The sequence below is a fragment of the Galeopterus variegatus genome, unplaced genomic scaffold (assembly GCF_000696425.1).
Source record: "Galeopterus variegatus unplaced genomic scaffold, G_variegatus-3.0.2 Scaffold1155, whole genome shotgun sequence".
NCBI classification, from domain to species: Eukaryota; Metazoa; Chordata; class Mammalia; order Dermoptera; family Cynocephalidae; genus Galeopterus; species Galeopterus variegatus.
This window is the reverse complement of record NW_007727266.1, coordinates 73,120-97,068: the sequence shown is the minus strand read 5'-3', so window position 1 is coordinate 97,068 and position 23,949 is coordinate 73,120. Positions and strand designations below refer to the sequence as shown.

Genomic DNA, 23,949 nt, shown 5'->3' with positions numbered 1-23,949 from the left:
TTTTACTAGAAGAACCAAAGACACAAGGAAAGAAACAAAACATAATTGTGTGTGGCTTATGGATAGTCAAGCAGGAGCTCACAGTTGTAGGTACACATGTACAGATACGCACATGCAAAATATCTATTTTTAACTAAGTAGGCATAAGACCCTGCACAGTAGTGTACTATAGCAGATAAAAAAAGAGGCTGAAGTCATTCAAATATGGGTTCAACTTTTCTCTGCCACTGAAAAGCTGTGGGACCTGGGACACGCTACTTAACCTTTCTCAGCCTGTTTCCTCACCTGTAAAGTAGGGTTAACAATACCTATACCTCACAAAATTGCTTTAAGAATTATATTACTACATGTCAGGTACTGTTCTGAGTATTTCTCATATATTAATGCTCACAATAATCCTATCAATATCCCTGTTAATAAATGAGAAAACCAAGGCACAGAGAGGGTAAGAATTTATTTGTTACACAGCTAGTAGGTGGTCAGGCTGGGATGTAAATGCAGGCAGTCTAGCTCTAGACCATCCTGCCTAGCACAGTGCTGGAGTAGAGTAGGTCCATGATATTCTCCTGGAAGACGGAGACACTCATACACAAATATACAAACCTCCTACACCTCCTCTTCCTCTCTGGTTTTTAAAATCTGCTGTTTGTGTTATTAGTTTATTACATGGTGCAGTTCAAGTGGGTAGCACACAGTCTCCAGCTTCCAAAACACAAGGATCCTATGTGGTTGCTCAAGGAATAGAAGAACAAATTCAACCCTGAGAAATGTTCATTCTGAATGATGACTCACAACCGCTATTTTCACAAACAGCCTGCTAATTAAACTTTCTTATGAACTCTGCTAACCAATTTTTCCAATGCATGGAGGAAAAATCATTCATTATAGACCGGAATCCAAAATCTAATATTAACAGCACAAGTAGGATCTGTGGCATTGTAATTTGATCAGTTTGAGCATTAATAACAGTTAGACACTGATGTCTGAGAGAGTTAATCAGCTTTTGTTGAGATGTATGTATATAACTGAACAAAACATCTGGAAAGCAGACTAGAAAACAAAGCTGGCATATCATAGGAGGTTTAGTATTTGCTTTACCCTCAAAAATCCCCTGCTTACAATGTCCTATCTTCTAGGTGACTGTAGTAATATCCCAAATTGGTGTACCATTTTAATGATTTACCAACATTAGCAGCTCATCGGATCTCATGACACAGTAAGGTGGGAAGAGCCAGTTTTATTATCCCCATTTTATGTACAACAACCTGAAGCACAGAATGGTTTGTTCCACCAAAAGTCCCACAGATAAAGCCAGAATAAGAACTTGGTGGATCCTTCCATTTTATCATGTTGCCACTCACAAAAATGGCCTAATTTTTAAAACAATGTCAGAAATTGTTCTGGCATTTTAAAATACTGAACTAAAGGCTTTCATTTACAATCTTTTGGAACCACCAAAACTGGTGTTGGTTATTACTGCAGCTATTTCTGGGGCTTACTGGAGTGCATCCTACACAGCCACATTCGTGACTCAAGATGAAACAGCAAGGACATGGGGAACCCTCTCTGTGAAGATCTCTCATCCCAACTGGCAGACAGACATGTGTATGAAGCCAGCTTGGTTACTTGCCACCTGTGTGACCTTAGGTCAGCCACTTTAAACTCTATGAGCCTTGGTTTCCTCATCTAAAGAACAGAGACACTAATATCTACCTATTGGGGTTGTTGTCAGGATTAAATAAGAGAACAAATAAAAGCAACGTCTAACATTTGGCATCTAGCAGGTGCTTGATAAATATAAGTTCCCCTTCCATTCTCCTGCCTTCTCATACACGGTCTCCTTCTTCCTACTTGAAATTACATAACTGAGGATTTAACCAGGAACAGACATCCACTTTCCCTCTCCTCCTCCTTTACCCATCTGCTGGCCCAGGGGTAGGACCCTTGGTGAGAAGAGGGAAGGACTTATGAGATAGGAGGGGCTCCTCCCATTTACTGGTTGCATTTGTTTACAAAGTGCCTTCACATGTGTCACCTGGTTTGAACTCATAAATACCACCCAATGAAGATTAAAATTTATCTTTTCTACTACATATTGAGGAAATGAAGTTCCAAGGGGATAGAGATTTATGTATGGCCACATATGCATCTATTAAGTATGTGGGGGTTCAGGGGCAGGACTTTTCATTGAAGTCTGTCTCACTTCTGGTTAGTTCAATGCACTGTTTGGTATTTCTGACCAGGAAGTCTGTGGGATGTATGTGTGTGTGTTTTGGGGACGGTGGAGCTCTTGGACAGTGTTCTCTCTCTTTTGTGCTTAGAGGGTGGTCTGTCTCATGGGGAAGGCTCCACCGACTGGTGAGGGGCACTGGGAAGAGCAAAGGGGCTGAGGATTAGTTCTCGTTTCTATGGTCAGGACCAGGGAGTGAGAGTGACATGTGAGCTTCCTGTTTGTCGTCCAGCTCAGGGTTCTGGGCAATGAGAAACCAGCCAGAACTCACTGTGACAATTTTCACCAGACAAATGGAAACAGAAGACTGAAGTTCCTGTCTGTCTAATCTTGGGGTCTGAAGGGAGAAGGAAGACTGAAGAGGCTCAGGAAGGCCTGCTTCGGAACACCTCTTCTGGCACATTATTTATACCCTATGTTAATAAAAACAGGGTTTCCACTCAGGCAGCTTCTCTGTGTTACTGCCAGCCCTGGCCATAAAAAGGAAGTCAATCAATTCAAAATGGGTCCAGGTGAAAAAGATGAGAAAAGGAAAATTCCACATATGTGATTTCAGGCTTTCTATCCCCTCCTGTATTGTAGCAGACAACTGTCTACCCAAATCAGAGGCCTTTATATCCAGAGAAAGGGCAATAGTGAAAGTGGTGGGAAGCAGGAGTACAACTAGGATCCTGGTTACCACTTGAGACAGGAATCAAGGCTGTCACCATCCACTTTTCCTTGGTATAAAGAAAACTCAGGCTAAGTGGTCTGTTACTTCTCAGACAAGTGACCTAGCAACACTTAATTTACTAGTTTTCCTCTGGTCTCCTTTTTCCGTTCCATATCCATTTTCCTCTACCCTGTTTTTTTCAAAAAATCTATGGCTGTTTTAATTTTAGCTCTTCTCCATATTATCTAATAAGCTAATTCAAATCATTTTTGGATCAAAGTGGCATATAAATAAACAAGAAGGCAGAAAGAGGAAGCAGGACAGGCAAAGAAAAGAAAATAGAGGGGAAGAGAGAGCTGGGAAAATAAGAAGCCAAGTGTTCTTGATTCAAGTCTTCTTGGGCTGCACTGGCCTCATTTGTAAATGAGTACAGACATTTTCCTTATTGGATACTTGGACAGGTTAGAGGAAGTACTGAATATAAAAGCCTCTGAAAACAAACATGAAGGGCAAATATTAAAGATTACCAAGAGTGTACTTTATGCTCATACCACCAATAAAATGATTTAATCTGATTCAAGATATTTGTGATGAGAAATTCCATTAGCAGCCATAGGAATTAGAGTTATTACCCTGACTAGCTGTATACACTCTGTGTTGATGGGACCTCACATCTCACCATATACCCAAGTACAAAACAAGAGACAAACAGAAAACCAAACTTATAAATCAGCAAGAAATTAAAGTAGGTGGAAAGCAAGTCACCAAGCAAATATGTACCTGACCTCAGCGAGGTAGACAGTGATTCTCAGATCACAGATACCATGGGAAGTCTGCAAATTGTTAACCTTTTTCTGTGTTAGGTAGGGTTACTTACCAGCAAATTAGAAGAAACATGGGCTGCAGAGTCCAACAGATTTGTGTTCAAATCTCAGATCCACTACTTATTAGCTGTGACCTTGGATAAATTGCTTAACCTCTCAGAGCTTCAGTTATTTCATTGATCCAAAGGGTGCACCAACACTTAGCGCACAGAGTAGTCTGGACTATTCTATTCACTACCACTTCAACATGTCTGTATTAGTCAGCTCGGGCTGCCATAACAAATACCACAGATTTGGTGGCTTAAACTACAGAAATTTTTCTCACAGTTCTGGAGGCTGGAAGTCTGAGATCAGGGTGCTAGAATGGTTGGGTTCTAGTAAGGGCTCATTTTCTGGCTTGCAAATGGCCGACTTCTTGCTTTGTGTGTGTACATGGAAAGAGAGTGCTGGTTTCTCTTCCTCTTCTTATAAGGACGCTAATCTTATTGGATCAGTGACCTACTCTTATGAACTCATCTAACCTTAATTACATTCCTAAAGGCCCTATCTCCAGAAACAATTATGTTGGGGGTTAGTGCTTCAACATGGATTTTGGGGGACATAAACATTCACTCCATAATAATGTCTCTGAAGCTTGGCTCAGCTACTTCCTCTGTATGGACTGGTCTCATACAATCTAATCTCTGCAAAGTTCAGAGCCAAGTTCAAGGCTCATTCTCCTTTGACACTTTCTCTGAGAACTCCAGTCCATTGTCACTTTTTTCTCCTTTGAACACCCAAAGCTGATGTTGTCTTCATCTTCATTCAGCAGAGGCAGAGTGGTAAGGTAACAGAAAGACCATGGGCTTTGCAGTCCGATAGATCTAACTCCACTTACCAGCTGACTAATTCTAGGCCTTGGCTTCCTCATGTGTAAAATGGGGACAATACCACTGATTATGCAGCACTGATACAAAGCTTCAATGAGATAACGTTTATAATATGTCTAGCACAGTAGCTGACACACAGCAGGCATGCCATCAAACCGCCAACTTCATTGTACTGTTATAAATTCTTTTATGCTGTCTTTCCAATGATATTAATAGCCAGGGCCAGGAAGGGTAAGATTGGGCTTTGGTAAAAAACAAAAAAAAACACCCCTACAAAACAGCAAAGGTAGATGTGTAGTGACGTGCATCATAAACAGGCTCCAGTCCATTCCAGACCTGTGGGCCAATGGGGGGCCCTGTAGTTTGTTCTGGCTTCCCCTACTCATTGGCCCTGCAGCAACATTTGGGCACAAACTATGTCTAATTCTTCCTGGCTTCCTCACAAACCTTGATACATAATTTTAGAGAAGAGAAGGAAAGTGTGAGAGAGGACATACTATATAAATACTGTTGGCTGATTGAAAATGTTTTACAAATCTAAAAGCCTTATACAAATATATGATCTCTATTTGAATTTTATCTTCTCTCCAAACTAGAAATATCTTTTCCCATCAAAGCTCGATTTTGAGACTGCAGAAAAAACGAAAGGCAACGTAAAGATCTTTATTTCTTACGAGGAATAAAGACAGATACAGAGTTCATCAGTTAAAAGCAGTAAGGGAGATGTGGGGTTGGGGTGGGGGTTAAATTGAAAAAAGAAATCACCACTGCCACACCTCACAGAAGCCAAGAAAAAAATGAATTTCCCATTAACACATTTCAGAAAGCACTTTCCTCCTACCTGAAGCTGATGAATTACATTTTTAGATAATGTGTGGAAATTTCAGTTTGACATTACCTTCCTGCTTAGTTCCTAGTCTCAATCAACCCGACCATTCTATAGAGAAGGGGGTAGTGAGCGTGTGTGTGTGTGTGTGTGTGTGTGTGTGTGTGTGTGTTGGGGGAAGGAGAGGACGATGGGTGAACAGGGAATTGGTCTTACGAACCAAACAGTCAGCTAAAGCACAGAAATAGAAAAGAGGATGATGGGTGAACAGGGAATTGGTCTTACGAACCAAACAGTCAGCTAAAGCACAGAAATAGAAAATCCTTAAAATACCCAGGCCTGATTCACATCCTAGGTAAATACCCTTTGAGACACCTCTCTTGGGATGTGACAATACTTTCCTATGGTTATCTGAATTTGGAGGCAGGGAAGAACAGTCTGATTTGGAAGGGAAGATGAAGGGGAAGATAGCCAGAAGGCAAAAGGAAACCATACCTGGTCTGTAATCCTGACTATTGCCATCCTGGGAAAAATTGTGTGGAAAGATGCATAATGTACCTGCACAAACCCTAAACCTCACAGCTCCACTCAGCTGCCAGCCTGTCCTAATTAGAAAGGATGGCAGGTCTCTGATTGCCCTTGATGGGTGTGTAAGAGGCACAATGATCACACAGTTTACTTAACGTTCTGACGTTCTTCGAGTTCCCCTTAATAAGGCAGGACTGTATTCTCCTGTTTTGTAACCCCATTAGGCTGCCAAATTTTCTCCATACCTAAAAATTTTCCATTCACCCCCAACAATAACCAACCCACCTCCTCAACTCAACAAATCAAAACTCTTTTAGTCTTCTTTGTGGAATATGTGTAAGATGACTGCAGGGAGGTGATAAATAAAATGACAGATGCAAATCTGCCTGATTTTCATCTGAATTCAGGAGACACATGTTCCAAATCAGCAGCAAAATATGCTGATAAATGCTACTATTTCCTGCACTCCTCCCATCACTAATGAATATCCTTCTGATGTGCATATAGAAAAGTTCATTTAGCTAATCAATATCTTGGGATTTTCTTGGATATGTCTAATTGAGGCTGGGTTTTAACTATGCTTAAAATTTAAGGCAGCTTCTATTTCAATACAGTGCTTGCAAAATAAAGAAAAGGTGAATAGTGAAGGCTATTTCATGAAGGGAGAAAAATCAGTTAAAAACCTCTTCAAGTCTAGTCTTCCTCATTTAGGTAAGCAGTGACCTGTTTAACTCAAAAAATTTATTTTTTTAATGCACAATGTGCTATTTTCCAAAACAAAAGACTTTGAGTTCTGATTATGCTTTCCCTGCACTGAAAATTTCATCTCCTAGGTATATAAGCTGAGTTGGTTTGTAAAAAGGAGTCAGTTTAGTATTTTGGGGGAAACTCCCAGAGCTAAAGTATGAATTAGACAACTCACTCCTAGGTATATAAGCTGAGTTGGTTTGTAAAAAGAAGGAGTCAGTTTAGTATTTTGGGGGAAACTCCCAGAGCTAAAGTATGAATTAGACAACTCACAATTAGACAGTGCTTGTTTCAAGTCTCAGCCCCCCTACTTGGAAGCTAAGTTCCCCTTGCTCCTATGTTCACATTTCTTCATCTGCAAAATAGCTGTCTTGAGGATTACATGAGACTCCACCTACTGATCTCAGCACAATGCTTAGCATATAGTAAGTGCTCAGTAAACATGGGCTATTATTATGATTCTCTATGAAATCCAAATTTATTATTTAAATAAGATACTATATTTAAAGCATTTAATACAGTTTCCAGAACACACATTAAGGCACAAAAAAGACATAACAAAAGCTGCTGCTATTATTATTCTTTGTCTTTGCTGGGTGCTGTTAGGAATTATGACAATTAATTCACTTTAGGGCTGAATTCATATTTCAGGAGTAAATTCAAAGCACTTTCATATTTTAGAATTTTTCAGAGCCTTTATTTTTTTAATTCTATTTTTAAAAAAAATTAAATTTTTTTCTTTTTTGGTGGCTGGCTGGTAATTCAGAGCCTCTTATTATGTTTATAGTTATTACGGAAGACAGACAACCATGGGCCAGCCCCGTGGCTTACTCAGGAGAGTGTGGCACTGTTAGCGCCAAGGCCGTGGGTTCGGATCCTATATAGGGATGGCCGGTGCACTCACTGGCTGAGTGTGCTGCGGACGACACCAAGCCGAGGGTTGCAATCCCCTTCCGGTCAAAAAAAAAAAAAAAAGGACAGACAACCGAATTCCCATAGTGTTCCTCTGAGTCCAGTTCCTTAAAAGTATATGAGATAACATAAAATAATCCACAACCCTCGCCCTTGTCTCCCTCTGCCACCCAACACACTATACTCTGTGTCATGCCTCCTGACCTGGGTGCTCTAATAGATACTCTCACCACTGCTGTGACCCATATCCTACATCTCATGTGCCGAGAGAGACAAAGGATTCGTAGTGCTTTCACAAATCCGAGAAAGAACAGAAGTTACCCAACATCACCACATCATTGGTTCCTTTAATTAGAGATGTAAATCCAGACAAAAAGCAGTAGCAAAGTATTCACCATGATGTCCACAGCACTGAAGGGTTTGGGTTTCTTTGCCTTGTTCTGCTTCTTCCACTGAATGATAATATTAATTACATCAAAGACATTTGTTATAAAGGAAGAAACAAAGAGATGTATTAGAAGTGTGTTTAGGAAATGTTGTCTTTTTCCACTGGGGTACAACTCTGACTTAATTTTTGGCCTGCTTAACTTAATTTGGCAATGCTGCTTTATATTAGAACACTGCTGGGGCCGGCCCAGTGGCGCACTGCTACAGTGTGCCGCTTGGGAAGTGTGGCGGCGCTCCCGCCGAGGGTTCAGATCCCACATACAGACCAGCTGCTCACTGGCTTAGCGAGGTGCGGGGGCAGCACCGAGGGTTGCGATCCCGTTGCCGGTCCCGGTCCGGTACGGGCACGACACTGAGGGTTGCGATCCGTTGCCGGTCACGAAAAAAGACAAAAAGAAAAAAAAAAAAAAGAACACTGCTTTCAAAGAGGTACATTCCAGTTTTACTTCCTTCCTTTCCTGGAATTTTAACTCTATTCCTTTCTTCTACCTAAATCCTAATCCCATCTTTCAAACCTTTCCCAATAGGTCCTGCTAACATAGACCTCACTTTTCTCAACCATCCACAGCACTTACAGTCTGTCTCATATACTAGCCTCTCTGTATATTCAGTTTTGTAATCAATAATGCTCAGTTTGGACTGCCCTACCCTCAAAAAACCCTCTACAAGGTTCTCACTTGCCTGAAATGAATAGAAATTACTCTTAAAAACTATACTGCATGGACACATGGAGAGTAATATCAAATAAAAATACAATTATTTTCTATCACTGTTATGCAAATAATCACACAATCTAGATAGGCAGATCAAAACTGTTTTGTTTTTTTTTTTGTCTTTTGTCTTTTTCCATGTCCGGCAACGGATCGCAACCCTCAGTGTTGCCCCCATACAGGACCAGGACCGGCAACGGGATCGCAACCCTAGGTGTTGCTCCCGCGCCTCGCTCAGCCAGTGAGCGGGAACCGGTCTGTATGTGGGATCCGAACCCTCGGGCGGGAGCGCCGCCGCGCTTCCCAAGCGGCGCACTTATCCAGTGCGCCACCGGGCCGGCCCCAAAACTGTTGTTTTTGATTTTTTTCTTTCTAGGGATTTTTCATTGTTATTATTATTTTTTAACCCTTTCTTTATTCCTTTTGGGGTGGGATGGTAACAAGATAGACATTTATGAAAATGTAATTCTGCATTCCAGCTCTGCTGGCTTCCAGATACATCTATCCAGAGCAACCTAACCCTGTCCTGGCCAAGTCATGTGTTTCCTCCCCTGGAATACTGATCATCTAGGTGCTTGGATTCAGTGAGTCAATCTCAATACTTGTAAAACAAAAACAAAAAGGCAACAAAACAAAAAATAAGAAGTAAATTCTCTGAAGTCCATGAGAATAACATAACTTCTACCAGGAATTTGGTGTTTTTTGCCTGAATTTTTGGGTTGCATGAATCCTGTGGGTCACATGACACTTCCCTTTTTCTCCAGCAGCAGAGGCTATAGGTAGATGAAGGAAAAAAGCAAAGGTCTTGGCTTCCAATGCCATCACATGCCTGCGGCTGCACACAAAAGCAACTCTCCCCCTGGTACCTAGATTATCCTGATCAGTGTCCTTTCACAACAGGAAAAAGAAAATCTAATGTCTTTGAGAAGATAAGTGACAGAGATGTCCAAAAACACTGTAAGGGAATCTTAAATCTGGCACTATCAGTAAATTTGGCTCTACTGTGAAGGAAGACATAGGCTGAGTTATATCCCCAGACAATGATAAATATTGTGATTTTTGCTTCCCTTTATACACAGGAGTCTCTTTAAAGCCATGGTGCATTAGATAGACTCTACAGAGGGCGGCAGCAGTCTTTACTCAGAGGAGCACTGTGTTGCATTGGGTTACAGGATAGGGGTTAAGCAGGGGTCTTCACCTGCATATGCTTCTAAATAAAATCATGATTTTGGGAACTGGTGGTGAATCCCAGCCCCACCATCTGCTAATAACCGTGCTTCCTGGGGAAGTTACTTAACCTTACTAAGCTTCAGTTTCCTCAACTAAGAAAATGGAGACTATTCTCCATGTTAAATGAAATAAGGTATGTCCAGTGCTTAGCAAGTATCTAGCACAGAGTAAGTGCTTAATAAATAGTGACAACTATGTCCTCAGCATTGTAACACTTAAGTCCATGCCCAGATTTCTTTTATGTGTTCTCAAATGAAGAATTTATCAGCAACCCACAGCCAGGGGTGAATCCAGCCTGCTGGTAATGCAATAAAGAGTCACTCCCTCTCTCTCTCTCTCAAGGGACCTTAACTTTATGGAAGCCAGAACCTTCTAAGAGAATCCATTACATTCTCTTAGGGAGTGGTTTGGGGCTGGAAAATCTTAATCTTGAATTCTTATCTCTTTGTCACCTCCCACCCCCCAATCCTCCCACTGGATATTTAGAACTCCTTGTAAACTTCACAGGATTGAGATGCATTGAGATCTGTAGGAGGTGTTGGAGGAAAAGGGGGGACTGGGATGTTAAAAATCAGGGCAACAAAAATACCTATGATGTCATTTACCCTGACTTCTGGACGACCAGCTGGAGCCTTTCCACTTGCCTGATGTGATACCTCACCTCTCTCAGCCTGTGTTATGACTTAACACCAAATGTAGGCCTGGGAGGGTCCTCCGCTAGAGCAATTCCCACTCCTTCCCCATCTCCCATAGCCCTGTCTCTTCCTCCTTCTCCGACTTTTAGCATAGCCAATTAAACCTGAACAACGGGTGGATGGAGGAAATATGCTGCATCTATGGAATGGTACAGCAGGGACCAGTTTCACTGTTAATTTAAAATGCTAGAATTAATTAGGTAGTGTAAATGAAGAATTTAATAAGCACACTTTACAACCACAAGTTCTAGTTTTATTAAACACTGCTACCAAATGAGGGCAAATATCTCTGGTCTCTCTATATTTCCCTGCCTCATTCCAATTAGTTATCTACAAATAAAATTCTTTTTTTTTTCCCTGAACTTAAAAAAAATGCATAATTATAAATGTATGTCTGAATGGTACTTCTGCTTTCAACCCATAAGCTTCTTCTTCAAGCTCAGATGCTACTGTATGTCTCTGCTTGTGCTGGAGAGGGTGCTAAACAAACCAAAGTTGACAATTTTGGTTTTGTATACCAAATTAAAGGCTGTCTTCGAAGCTGTCACTCCTATTCAAATCCACTCGGTGAACTACCAAATTAGCATTCTTTCAGTAAAGGAATCTGCTTGTTTAAACATGTGTCTTTAGAAAACAAGGAACAACACCATGAATCAGTACTTCTCAAAAATCTCACTACAGTTCTAAGGGAACTCTTCTGAAAAGGTGATTAATAATACTCACTAATATACCTGGCAGAGTCCCTACTTAGAAAGTAAGGCTACACCAAAAATACATTTTCTATACAGGAGTGGGAGGAAGAATCATATGGTTAACTGGTTTTAATTTGGTTTGAATTATCATCCTATTATATAAAGATTATTCAGGAATCTAAACATTGGCTTTTTGAAAATACAGGCAATTCTACTGAAGGATAGATGATCCATGCTCAGGGATAAGATCATTAAAGCCTGACCGTGTTTGGAGACCTTGACATAATTTTTCTGTTCTGGCCACTCTCTTTGAAGCATGTTAGCTGTATCTATAATAATAACATCCCCCCATTTATTGAGACACCGCTAAACAATAGGCATTGTGCAAGGTGCTATATATCCAGCCTGTCATTGTCATTTAATCCTCACAATAAGCCCTTTGAGATGAGTATTATTTTCTAATTTTACAGATGAGAAAATTGTGTTTGGAGGGTTATGTGACATACTTTAGAAAGTAGTGCTGTTATTTTAGTTTTATGGTTTTGCAAAGTACTTAATTTATAAAGGGGATAAATTTACATGTGAATTATGAGAATAGGAGAATATATATTTACATGCATACATATATAGGAACATTGTATTCTGTATTTAAAATCAATTTGATGTATCTCCCTATTTTAATCACAGAGTTTTCTTTTTTCTTATATGAGGGTACTTCAAAAAGCTTATGGAAAAATAGAATTAAAAGGTAATACAAATCTTTCCATAAACTTTTTGAGGTGCCCTCATATAGGCCACTTGCTTGTCAATTAAACTGTCTGGATAGAGGGGAACAAAAGTTGGCACTCAAAACTGACAAGTACACAAAGTTGAGTGTGATTGACTGCAGGAGTGGAGCATCAGGGAATGGCAGCTTCACCGTCATCATTATACAGCCCAATATTGTTCTAAGAAAATATTCTCACTTTCAATACAATTACAGAGAAACTTGCCCCCAAAGAATTATAGCATCAATGTCTGGCAAACATTAGGTCTGCAATGAACCGATGTCACTTAGGAAAAAGTCAGAACCTAAAAATTTCACATATTGAAGTTGTATAGGGTATTGTTTTACTCTCAAGTGACAAGTCTCTGACTTCTCAAAGAGTAACTTCAAAACAAACAAATAAAAAAATAAAATACTTCAAATGCAGATCTTTATTAAGCATCTCCCTCCTACTGCAGAGTAAGTTATATTACAGAATAACCTGCTATCCTTAGCGCCGGTTTCTCCCCAGAGACAATGGGCAGTTGTGTCACCCTTCCACAAGTTCACAGTGGCCCCCTTTAAAACACTCATCTCAGACACATGGAAAAACATTGGACACACATGAACCAAATGTTTGAGAGGAGAAGAATAAATAAATAAAAACTAGTGTGAAGTACAGGGAGGGCAAAGGGCAGATCTGGGAACTAAAAAACAAAGGGTGGGTGATTAAGAATTCAAAGGATCATTTCTCATAAATGTAAAGAAGGTCCAAAATCTTCGTCTACTTCCCAGTCCTACCGATCCACAAGATGGCTTTACGTGGTAGACACACATGCATGTGGTGTGAGTGTATGACTGTTCAGCATGTCATTCTTGCATGCGGGGTACATGATATGGATACTCAGATGCGTCATCACGCATGTGCATTCTGCTAAGGTCTGTGCATCTGATGGAGAAATGCAGTTGCAAATCCCAAGCCTAGAATATTGAAAAAGAGCATACCTGTAATTTTGTCTCTCACGAGTTTGCAGGATTCTATTTCACCAATGCTCCCAAAAAGACTCCTGAATTCCTCTTGGGTCATATTCTGGGGTAAATAGTTGACAATGAGGTTGGTTTTGCTGTCATCTGTGGCCGCCCCTGTCTGCATGGGAGAAGGACAGTTTCTGTTGTTGCTGGAGGGTCCATTGCTTGTATTGGATGTCGGGCCATTTGACACCTGAGGCTCCATGGTGCTAATTATCTAAATAAAAATAAAAATAATAAAAAGAAGCCTTTTGAAATCCCAAAGACACAAAGTTTACTTTAAGATTTTATTTTATTTTATTTTTTTGAGAAGAAAGAGAACAAGATAAAGGAAGATGGAGCAAAAGAGACTGGGATGTGAACACAGTCAATTTAGAAACACGTTTTTCACCAAAATGTTAAACTCCCCTTGCTATTTTTAGGCTAGCCCATATATCTTGAACACAGACTAGAATGCAGTGGGAACTCTCCCATTATTTTGTTAATGAAAAGCTAATTCCTGTTTTCATTACACAATCACTCTCAGAAATGTATACTTAAGCCACACCAAATTATAATTAAAATGTAAAGTAATAATCATGATTAAAATTATAGTTCCATTAAAGCTGAAAAAGCTAAATATAGAGGGCTACACTCACAAGATCAAATATAGTACCTGTTTATTAACTATCTCATAAAGTAAAATGACATTAAATTAAGTGGGGCTATTCCACATGGGAAGGGTTTAAGATTTTCACTGATACTTAATCACTGATCAGACTTCAGATTTCCTAAGTTCATGCTGGGGAGGTACAAAGTCATCTAATGATTTTTTTTTTTTAATTCAGCAGTCTGTTACTGTTTCTCCCAGACCTCTAATGAAACAAAAAACATAAAGGAAAAGTTTTTTCTGGGTCTCCACCTTAGGTCCAGCACAGCCTGAGGCTGTCCTCTCACACATTTCTCAAAAAGGGCTTTCTCTGGCTTTAAATATTTAAACAAAGATTTCCTTAGATGTGTGAACTGTTTCAGGTAGCATGCATGGGAATAAAGAAATGAATAAGAGTCCGTATCTTCAAGGACACAGGCAGGTAGACAGCTCGTGGTTGGACAACGGGTATGTAGTAGAGGAGCAATGGCTCCTGCTTACAGGATAGGGGCGTTCAGGGAAAGTACTGTATCTTCAAGGACACAGGCAGGTAGACAGCTCGTGGTTGGACAATGGGTATGTAGTAGAGGAGCAATGGCTCCTGCTTACAGGATAGGGGCGTTCAGGGAAAGTACTGAGGAGATGATGCTAGAATAGGGTTTTAGATGGGTTTAAGCTCATGGAGTCAGATCATGAAGATGCCCTGTATGCAATGACACACATAGAGAATCACAAAATTGAGGAGCCAGGTGGCACGTAAGGGAATAAAATGTAGTTCAATATTCTTATGTTGGGATGAAGTCCAGAGACGTCCAAGGACTTTTTTGTCACCACAGGAAAGAGGAACAAGGTCCAGGCCTGGACCCAGGTTTCCTGGCCCCAAATGCAGCCCATCAGTGACACTTTTCCATTCTATCTACCACTGTCCCCTACTTGTCCATCATGATATGTCTTCTTTCTCCTCTGGAATTGATCCTCAACTCCTTGGAAATGGAAGCATGCTCTGTTACTCATTAGCTGTGTGACCCTGGGCAAGGAATTTAAACTCTAGGAGTCTCAGTTTTCCTCATCTGAAAAAAGAGAACAATGCCACCTGCCCTGCAAAGTGGCGAGAAGGATCTAGTGACGTGATGTATGTAAATTGCCTGAACAGTGGTAGAAACATAAACACAATCACTGATATTTATTAAGGTCATTCTGCCAATCACCTGATGTACTTCTCTCATTGGGGGTAAGCATTTTTATTGAATATAACAAACATGTAGTAAAATGTGTAAATCTTAAGGGTACAACTCAAAGGATGTTTACAAAATGAATACAACTTTCAGATCACGATATAGAACATGATTAGTACCACAGAAGTCCTTCCCATGTCATTTACATCACCCCCAAAGGTAACCATTATTCTGACTTCTAATCCATAGATTAATTTAATCAATTTTTGAACAATGGAAACATACAATACATACTCTTTTGTGACTTTTCACACATATGGATTGTGTTATATGTAGCAGTAGGTTGGTCTTGTCCACTGCTATAGAAAATTCCATTGTATAGAAATATCACATTTTACCTATCTGCTGATGAGCACTTGGATTGTTTCTAGTTTTGAACTATTATAGATAATGCTGCTATGAGCATTATGTACATGTCTTTTGGTGCACATATGCACACATTCCTATTGCATGAATTCTGAGGATTCTATTTTTTTGGGTCATAGGATATATGTACATTCAGCTTTAGTAGATACTGCCAAGAATTTTTCAAAGTGGTTGCACCCATTTATACCAGCAAAGTATGAAAGTTCCAGTTGCTGCACATCCTCTCAATGTTCAAAAACTGATTTTCTTTTTGTTTTTGCTTATTTTCTCATCTGAAGCAGAAGTGATATAGTTAAAAAGAAATGAATTTTTGAGTCAAGACAAAAGCTGACTTAAATTCTAGTTCTACCACTTATTAGCTGTGTGGTCTTAGGCAGGTTACTCTGAGCCTCAGTTTCCTCTTCTGTAAAACTAGAATAAAGCTTGCCATGCAGGGTTATCTTTGGGATGGGAGATCATATACACTAAGTGTATAAAACACAAAGTTGCCAGAGGCATCATGACTATTATTCCTCATCATGCCCCACAAAGGTGTTAGTCTGTTTCCTCTTCTGATGCTCATAAAAGTGAAATGAAACCAAAAGAAAAACATGAAGTCTCAAGAGGAGCCAGGAGGATAAAGCAGATTGAGGAAGATGGGAAGCATCTAAGATTCTTTACCATTATGTAAGTAACTTAAGTGGCTCCACTTCTCACATCAACAGAACTTTCTTCTTGACTTCAGGTCAGCTGTAGGATTCCAGAAGGCTGGTCCAGACAGCAAGGAGAAAGCAAAAAGCTTCTGAGAAGAATCTTAAATCAAGCTGTCCTCAGAACTGATAGAGACTGTACCCAGCAAAGCCTATTTGGCTGCTCTGCCCTTGAGGCAAGGATCCAGGGAGAGAATCAGGGAGATGGGCCCAGGGGACGGGCAAGCTAATGGAGAAGAAGTAATACAGCTCCTGCCTGGTGGGCAGGTTTCTGCTCTGCCAAGCCATCAGGCTTCCTGGACTTATGCAATGCCTCCATTTGCTGTGTGGCCTCATGGTCTCACTGAGTCAGGTGTCCAGGCAACAAATACAGGAAGCACTGCCAACTGGATAAGAAACTTGAAAATCAGAATTTGTCCATTTCACAAGGCCCAGTTGGCAGAACCACATTGCTTCCCAACTACTACACTTTGATTGAATGGCAAAAAAAGCAATCCCACAATCTATAGAACCCCTTCCCTTCTCTTCCCCCACAAACACCTAGAATATATCTTGCACGGAGGCAGCTGTTTTGATGCTTACAATGGCATATGTAGAAGAATGTAAGCCACACCTAAGCAGGCTGAGATTCTGTGGGACCAAAACCGTTAAAGGTCAACTGACAGCCAGGTGTATCTTTTGTTTACCGGATATTCACCTCATAGACATGTGGTGAAAGCCAGCACTTGTCCATGTGAACATCTTACAGGTCCACTTGCTCCCAAAAGGTCTAAGAAGTATCAAGGCTACAGCAAAGTAATTTCAGTTCCCCTATTAGCTTTCTGGATTTCCTTGCATCCTATGTGGATTTCCTAACTTATGTTGACTACTGGAGCTGAGCCGAATCTGTAGATTAGACAACCCCAACTGGGCCCAAACCTTTGAAAAGGAGTCATGAGATGCAATGTTCACTATTAAGCTACTTCGACCGACCACACCCATAAATTAGGTGAAATCATTCTCATCTGATGGAGATGGAGCTCTCTTTGCTCTGCACACACACTACACAATTCTCCTTTTGTGTATTCAAAAGGACTGAATAAATACACACACACAGAATTTTCTTAATAAAAATGTACAGTCTGAAACTGAGAAACATTTGCAAACTTATTAATGTATATCATGTAATAAGATTCTTCACTGGCCTTAATGATGCATCCAGATTCAATAAAGGCTAAAAAAGGGAATCAGAAATCAAATTTGACATATGAGTGAACCAAGAGGGTTTTAAAACATTAACTGGAAAATAAGAGAAGTTGCCAAGATGTAAACATATGAAACCCATGAATCTGAAATTACAGCATTTTAAGGCTACATGATAGATGTTAAAGAGAGGACACCTGTGATCTCTACTTGGGAAACAGACCAGAGGTAGAGAAAATGTGTGTTGGTGGGATGCACATCCTTCAGTAAGCACAGAGGCTGGCTCGGCAAAATCGGAACATTTGCTTCCTCAGGCTAACGCCTTTGATATTCTAACAGCACAATTTCCACTGCAAATAAATATATCAGTTACTCAAGTGTGCATATGTACTTTAATGGAATATTCTGTGTGGGTCTCACAGCCAACTTTGCAGCTGACCAGGTTCCAAACCCCTGACTTGCCCTCCTTTTCTCTTCTGAATGGCAATTAAGAACAGAATTACAATCAGCATCCAGGATAGAGCACTGAGGAGGTTCAGTTGACTTCAAACTCTAATGGTTGTACAAAGCACTACATTAAATCTTTTATGTTCTCGTGATATATTTTAAGAAACATTATACAGGCAGAAAATTTCAGGGGTAAACTATTAGAGCAGTGCACAATAACGTAGGCACTCAAATCCTGTCATTGTAAATGTTGATGGTTTGAATGACTAATTACTTGCACTCAACGCATTAACCTCACCCCTCCCACCACTCTTTTCTGCAAAATATATAACAAAAGCAAAAGGGAAGGCCTCAGACGTGCAGCTGCTGGATCATCACCAGGGTCTTTATCTCTGCAGAGGGGAGGTAATGAGCAGAGATGGGCTAGCCTCTTTCTCAGAGTGCTCCTGAAAAAAAAAAAGCCAATCCTCTCTGCCCTTTATGGCATCTCCCTTGCCATAATCCTGCATCCTTATGTGCACCCAAGGTACCTGTAACAGTACTTCCTGACATGCCAGGTTATATGCACATTAAAAAACGTGTTTATTTTTACTATGGCTAGATCTGGGTATGTTAGATGAACATAGAGATATAGCCCTGATATGCCAGACACTGTGCTAGGCCCCAGGAGCAGAACCTCACTGAGCTCACAGTGAGGTTGTGTAACAGATTATCAAAGAACATTAGGGACCACAGAGCCCAACCCCATAATTTTGATGATGAGGAAACTGAGGACCAGAAGGGGAAAATGACTTGCCCAAGGTTACACTGCTAGTTAGAGACAGAGATGGGACTAGAGCCTGGTCTATAGATTACTTCACTTGTGTAGTCTTGTGACAACGCAGGCATGGCCATCTGGATGAGGATTTCCTTCTCCTTTGTGGGGGGCAAGGGGCTGGTAAGGGGTGGCCATATCATAGAAATGTACTTGAACAGATGCATGCAGACATGTGAACCTCCACACCTTTCTAAGTACAGCACTTCACTGTTCACAAAGAATGGTGACCTCAACTCTGAGGTCCAAGGCACAGAAATCATATCTATTTTGTTTATTTATGACAGTATCTCCTGCATGTAGGACAAGGCCCGACAATTTGTAGGCTCTGAATAAAGGACTGTTGAATGAATGAAAGTCCTTGCATGTCCAATAGCTCTCTGTATCCCTCAAACAACCCTTTGAAGTACAAGCCAATAAAGTATTAACACCATCTCCATTTTATATATAACAAAGGAGGACAAAACAGGTAAGTAACTAGTCAGTCACTAAGCATCTATTACGTGCCAGGCACACATTTAGATATTATTTCAAATGCAAATTTTTTGTGCGTGTGTGGCTGGCCAGTACAGAGATCTAAACTCTTCACCTTGGTGTTATTAGCACTGTGCTCCAACCAAGTGAGCTAACAGGCCAGACTTCAATTTTTTTTACTGTAGTAAAATACACATAACATGAAATTAATCATCTTAACCATTTTTAAGTATACAATTCGGTGGTATTAAGTATATTCATATTATTGTGCAACCATCACCATCATTCATCTCCAGAATTCTTTTCACCTTGCAAATCTAAAACTCCACACCTATTAAACAACAACTCCCCATGCTTGCCTCTTCTTGCCCCTCGCAATGACCATTCTACTTTCTGTCTCTATGTCAAATGCAGAGGCATTTATTCAAGCAGGAGGGCTGAAGCTTTGGTTGACATGGACCTACTGAGAACGTGTTGAATATCTTAGCCCTTTCTCCCCAGAAAAATGTACACTTATACAACATTTTACATACTCAAAAGCCAATCTCTTGTCTCCAGATTGAAAGTCCTCAAATCGATCCTTCCCATTCAAGCCTGTGACATGTTTGAAGCATCTCGTGTAGACTAATACACTGTTTGCTTCTTGATAGGAAAGTTTAGAACTCTGCCTCACCCACCCCCTCCACTCACCCGCCCTCCACCTCACTCCGCATATAAAGATGGTGAGAACTGCTAGTTATGCTGGCAGCATGTAGTGTCCATCGCCCTCACTGGGGCCCTCCACGCCCTTATCTCAGCTCTACTGAATGAGACATCAAGATGGAGAGAGAACCCAGTGACTCAGGGCAGCCTTTGGTCTTACTGGTATAAAAAGGGAATAATACTCTTAATAGTATTCCTGTCCTCACAAAATTCTCATGAAGACTGAATAAGATAATGTACATGGAGCACTTTAGTGCTATTCCTGAAATGGTAATCCCTACAGATTATTGGTGACAACTGATGTTAATCTTATTAGAAGGGGAACAGGGAGAAAGATTAAAAACCAATAGTTAAGAAACTAGGTTGGGAGTTAGACAAGAAAAGCTAAGAGGAGCAATATAATCAAAGGGCAAAACCTGTCCTTTTTTTCACAAATCATTCCATTAATATAATTTCTTGCTGAAAGAATTCTCTCATTCATTAATCAAACAAATATTTATCGCCGAAGGGTCCATATGTCAGAGGAGAGAGCATGTCCTGTGGCCAGAAAAGTTCTTGAAGTGTATCAGGAAGATCACTATAAAATTCTAAAAGTGTACTTAAGTACTAAAGTATTAAAAATGTATTTAAAGTCCCCTTTAATATATCTTCCTTTAGCTCATGAATTCCTTACACCTCCCTCCATCCTGCACTCTATTTATTTATTTAAAAAAATTTTTTTTTCATCCTCTACTCTTCACAGGCTTTAACTTACTCAAATTTGGGGGAAATCAGGTGAGAGTTACAGAATTGATCTTTCTCACAACTGGGGACAGTCATTGTCTGAGGCCCCAGAGAGCCACATCCGAGGTACTGCCATCATCCCCCTACCAATCCTGCCAGCCACACCATATTGTGTCCTTGCCCAATATTTTCCATAAAAATGGCAGTCTGACAAACTATTATTTTGTATTTAAGTATTTTAACCTACTTTATACTCTCAGGATTTACTTCATGAGGCAAATAAAAGGTTACAACTTTACATTACAGAAACCTGCCTTGATGTAGAACTCACTACTGACACTCATAGTCCAAGAGCCCAGTGCAGGGCCCTACACAGCCGTCACCATGCACTTGGCAGCCCTCATCCTCCGGTTTTCTTGTGGAGGGGTGGTGGTCTCACTGCTCAATTTATGCAAAAGGATCAAGAGGAAAGAAACAAAGAAGGTCACAGGAATATAACGTTTCTTTTCCAAATACTCTCTCCTCTACTTTCAGTCCCCTTTAAGTGTCAGCATTCCCAGAAACTAAAAAGACACTGAAGAAATTTACCAGTTGCAAACATGTCTCAGGAGTGTACATTTGAGACACACACGTGTATTTTATTAAATATTTTAACTAGTATTTAAACGTGTTTTCTTCTACCATGTTGGAAGGACTTTTGAAAATTTATGTATAAAGGCTAACCCTTATGTAATAGAACATGCGCTCCCGAGAGCATGAAGAATAATGTTTACCAAGGGCGGTCTCTGAATTGAACCATTAAAGAAATAGATTTAAATTATTCATGAGAACAAAAATAAAAGTCCTAATTCTCTTTGTAGGCATTTCCCACTTAACCCTTATAAAATTCTGACATGCAGTATGTTAGACTCTGGTGGAGCAGCCCAGACCACTGCAATCTTATCCGCCTTTTCAAAGACTGATAAACAAATCCCCAAAGTTAGAAAATTACACAGCAGTCTCTGTGTTCATGAAGACAGACATTATTTTTAGTAATAATTCTTCACTTCTCTTTTCCTGCTCCTTGAAAGATACTAAAAATGTCCTTACAACCCCCCAATTTCATATTTATTTAAAATTTCTTCCATCAGCTCATAAAATCCATATTTTCTCCTCCTTCTTTTCAAAAGGCTTTAATTTGCACTAGTCCCTTCAGGTTAATATCTTTTTCTTGATGCAACTCTTTTCTTATGATTCAACTGCAAAGAAGACAGATAATATTAATGGGGTCCAAGAGGAGTGGCTGAGATTGATGATCTGATCACTCTAGGAAAAGGGAATTTGGAAATACCACCCCTCCGACCAAATTTGACTCACAAGAACTACTGGACTAGAGGATTCTGACTGAAAACTGCACTCATGTCCCCCAAAACCATTCATATGAAGATTCTGTAGATTCTGCTGGAAGGTAACTAGAAAACTCTAGAAAAAAATATTTAATTCCAACAAGGGGAAAACATGCTGACAGCTTAATAATACCTTAGGGCAGATGCACAAGTAACCTGAAAGACCTATTTACTCTAGGAAGTGGTGGGAATAAATTCTCAGCATATCCTTAAAAGAAGTGTATTCAATTCAGCACAAATTTATTGAATGCTATTATAGGCCAACACATTGTTCTAGGGGTTGGGGAAACAAAAATAATTTGGTCCCGGCCAGCAGAGGGTTCAAGCTGGGAGGATGGCAGAGAAAGACAGGTAAACAAATGATTAATTAAAGTCAATTGTATACACCCCTTTCTTTTAAGTGATCCCCTCCAGTTTCTCTAATGACTCCCCCTCCTCAGCAAAAGCACATAAATAGAGTACACTCAGACTAATCCTACACCATTCTGATACCGAGTTGACAGTCCTGTTTCCAGTCTAAATGCCTACAACCTAAACAAATGCTTATTCATAACAATGAGGTAAGCTTGAGGCATCCCTCCTTTGAAATAGCATCTTCTCCACTGCAGATGAACACTGGGTATGCCAAAAGTATTCTCAGTGGTGGTAGTCAGGGCTTTTTTAAAAAAAATCAGCAGCCGCTGAAGAGAACAAGAGGCATTAATACTTAAAATAGCAAGGCTAGCATGGATATGAAAAGCAGAATCAAAATTTAATTTCTCTTAGGCATTATTCTCAGATTCACAGAAATCCAAGTTTTTAATCTTCTTCCCCAGACACATCACACACATTTCCCCTCCTAAATAAATTTTGTCCTCCTTTACATTTCACAGTGTTTCTTTAGAACTTCAGTTTGGGCCTAAAATGATTTCTGGTATGTCCATCCTGGTGCAGTCCTGGTAAAACCCCTGGGTATTTGGTTTTAACAGACTTTTACAGCAAACTCGCAGAGCTGAGGGACAGCTTGACATCCACTTCATTATAAAGATGAGGGAACCCTTCCTTCATCCCCCACAATTCAGTCCTCTTTTCCAAAATGGCCAATAAATAAACACAATCTCAAACTTCCAATAAGCTGTCTTTGTTAAAGTCATATTTGAAAAGGACAGATGTTTTCATTTTAATATAAATACAAATATAAATTTCATGGGCAAGCTCAGGCTCCTGCAAAAATATTAGCTCTGGTTAAAAAAAAAAAAAATCAATTGGAAAACAATTCCTTCTCATTCTGCCCCCAAAGCCCCTCTGAACTCTGAATGTTTAATATAGACAAAATAACCAAAATGTCTAATAATGAGCTTTGGGTACCTGTTGGGATAGGAACCAGTTGTGGTAGTAAATATATTATCTTCATCTTCCATACAAACAACAGTTAATGAATCATTTGAAAAACTGCCCACAGACTCATTAAGTCAGACTTATGTTCTGATTAAATGCATAAACAATAGCCAATGGCACAATTCATGTAAACACAAGTATTGTATATTTATAAAATGCCTGGCTAGTGGCTCTGAGTGTGAGCAAACTCATCAGATTTAGCTGTAAAATGCAATGTGCTATTCTACTGCTATCATGATCTAAAGCATTAGGTCACATCTCTTAATTTAAGTTATATGCATACTCAGATTAAATCCTTTAGAAATCTACACAGACATTTATTTTATTTTGAAAATTAATACCTGTTTTATTAACACAGCTAAAGTGAGGATGAGGAGGGGATTAGAGAGAGTTAGTATTTAGAAAAATTTGTGTAGAGCAAATTTCTCTTTTTTAACAGGAATTGGCTAATGCCAACGGCTCTTCTAATTGTGCAATTCAAAAGAGAGAGATTATTTGGGGCATTCTGAAGCCAAAGATACTGAGTGAAATAAAAAGATTCTCAGTACCTCAATGTATATATAAGTGGCCATGGTAAATTATACCCATTGACAGTTCACACAGCTTCATATTATATTCTATGTGTTCATTACTGAAAAGATCCTGAATGTCATTCTGACAAGGTAGTTTTAAATTTGCAAATTATTTTATCACACTTGAAGTTTTATTATCAATTTCCTTCTTTACTGCCTTTCTTTCTTTCTTATTTATAAGAAAGAAGCATTTAAAAAAAGGACTTTTTGGGCCGGCCC

At 39.8% G+C, this 23,949-nt stretch overlaps 1 protein-coding gene across 8 annotated transcripts in view; it reads right to left on the bottom strand.

Annotated features, from left to right (window-relative positions):
- Nucleotides 1–23,949, bottom strand: part of ELAVL4 (ELAV like neuron-specific RNA binding protein 4) — a 91,332-nt gene that overhangs the window by 38,008 nt on the left and 29,375 nt on the right. For 7 of the 8 annotated variants that reach the window (XM_008575199.1, XM_008575202.1, XM_008575206.1 and 4 more), the window contains exon 2: nt 13,113–13,353. In XM_008575199.1, coding sequence (XP_008573421.1) covers nt 13,113–13,353 — 241 coding nt within the window. Of the gene's footprint in view, nt 1–13,112; nt 13,354–16,025; nt 16,059–23,949 lie in introns of those variants that run through there. The other variant, XM_008575203.1, reaches the window with a different exon arrangement.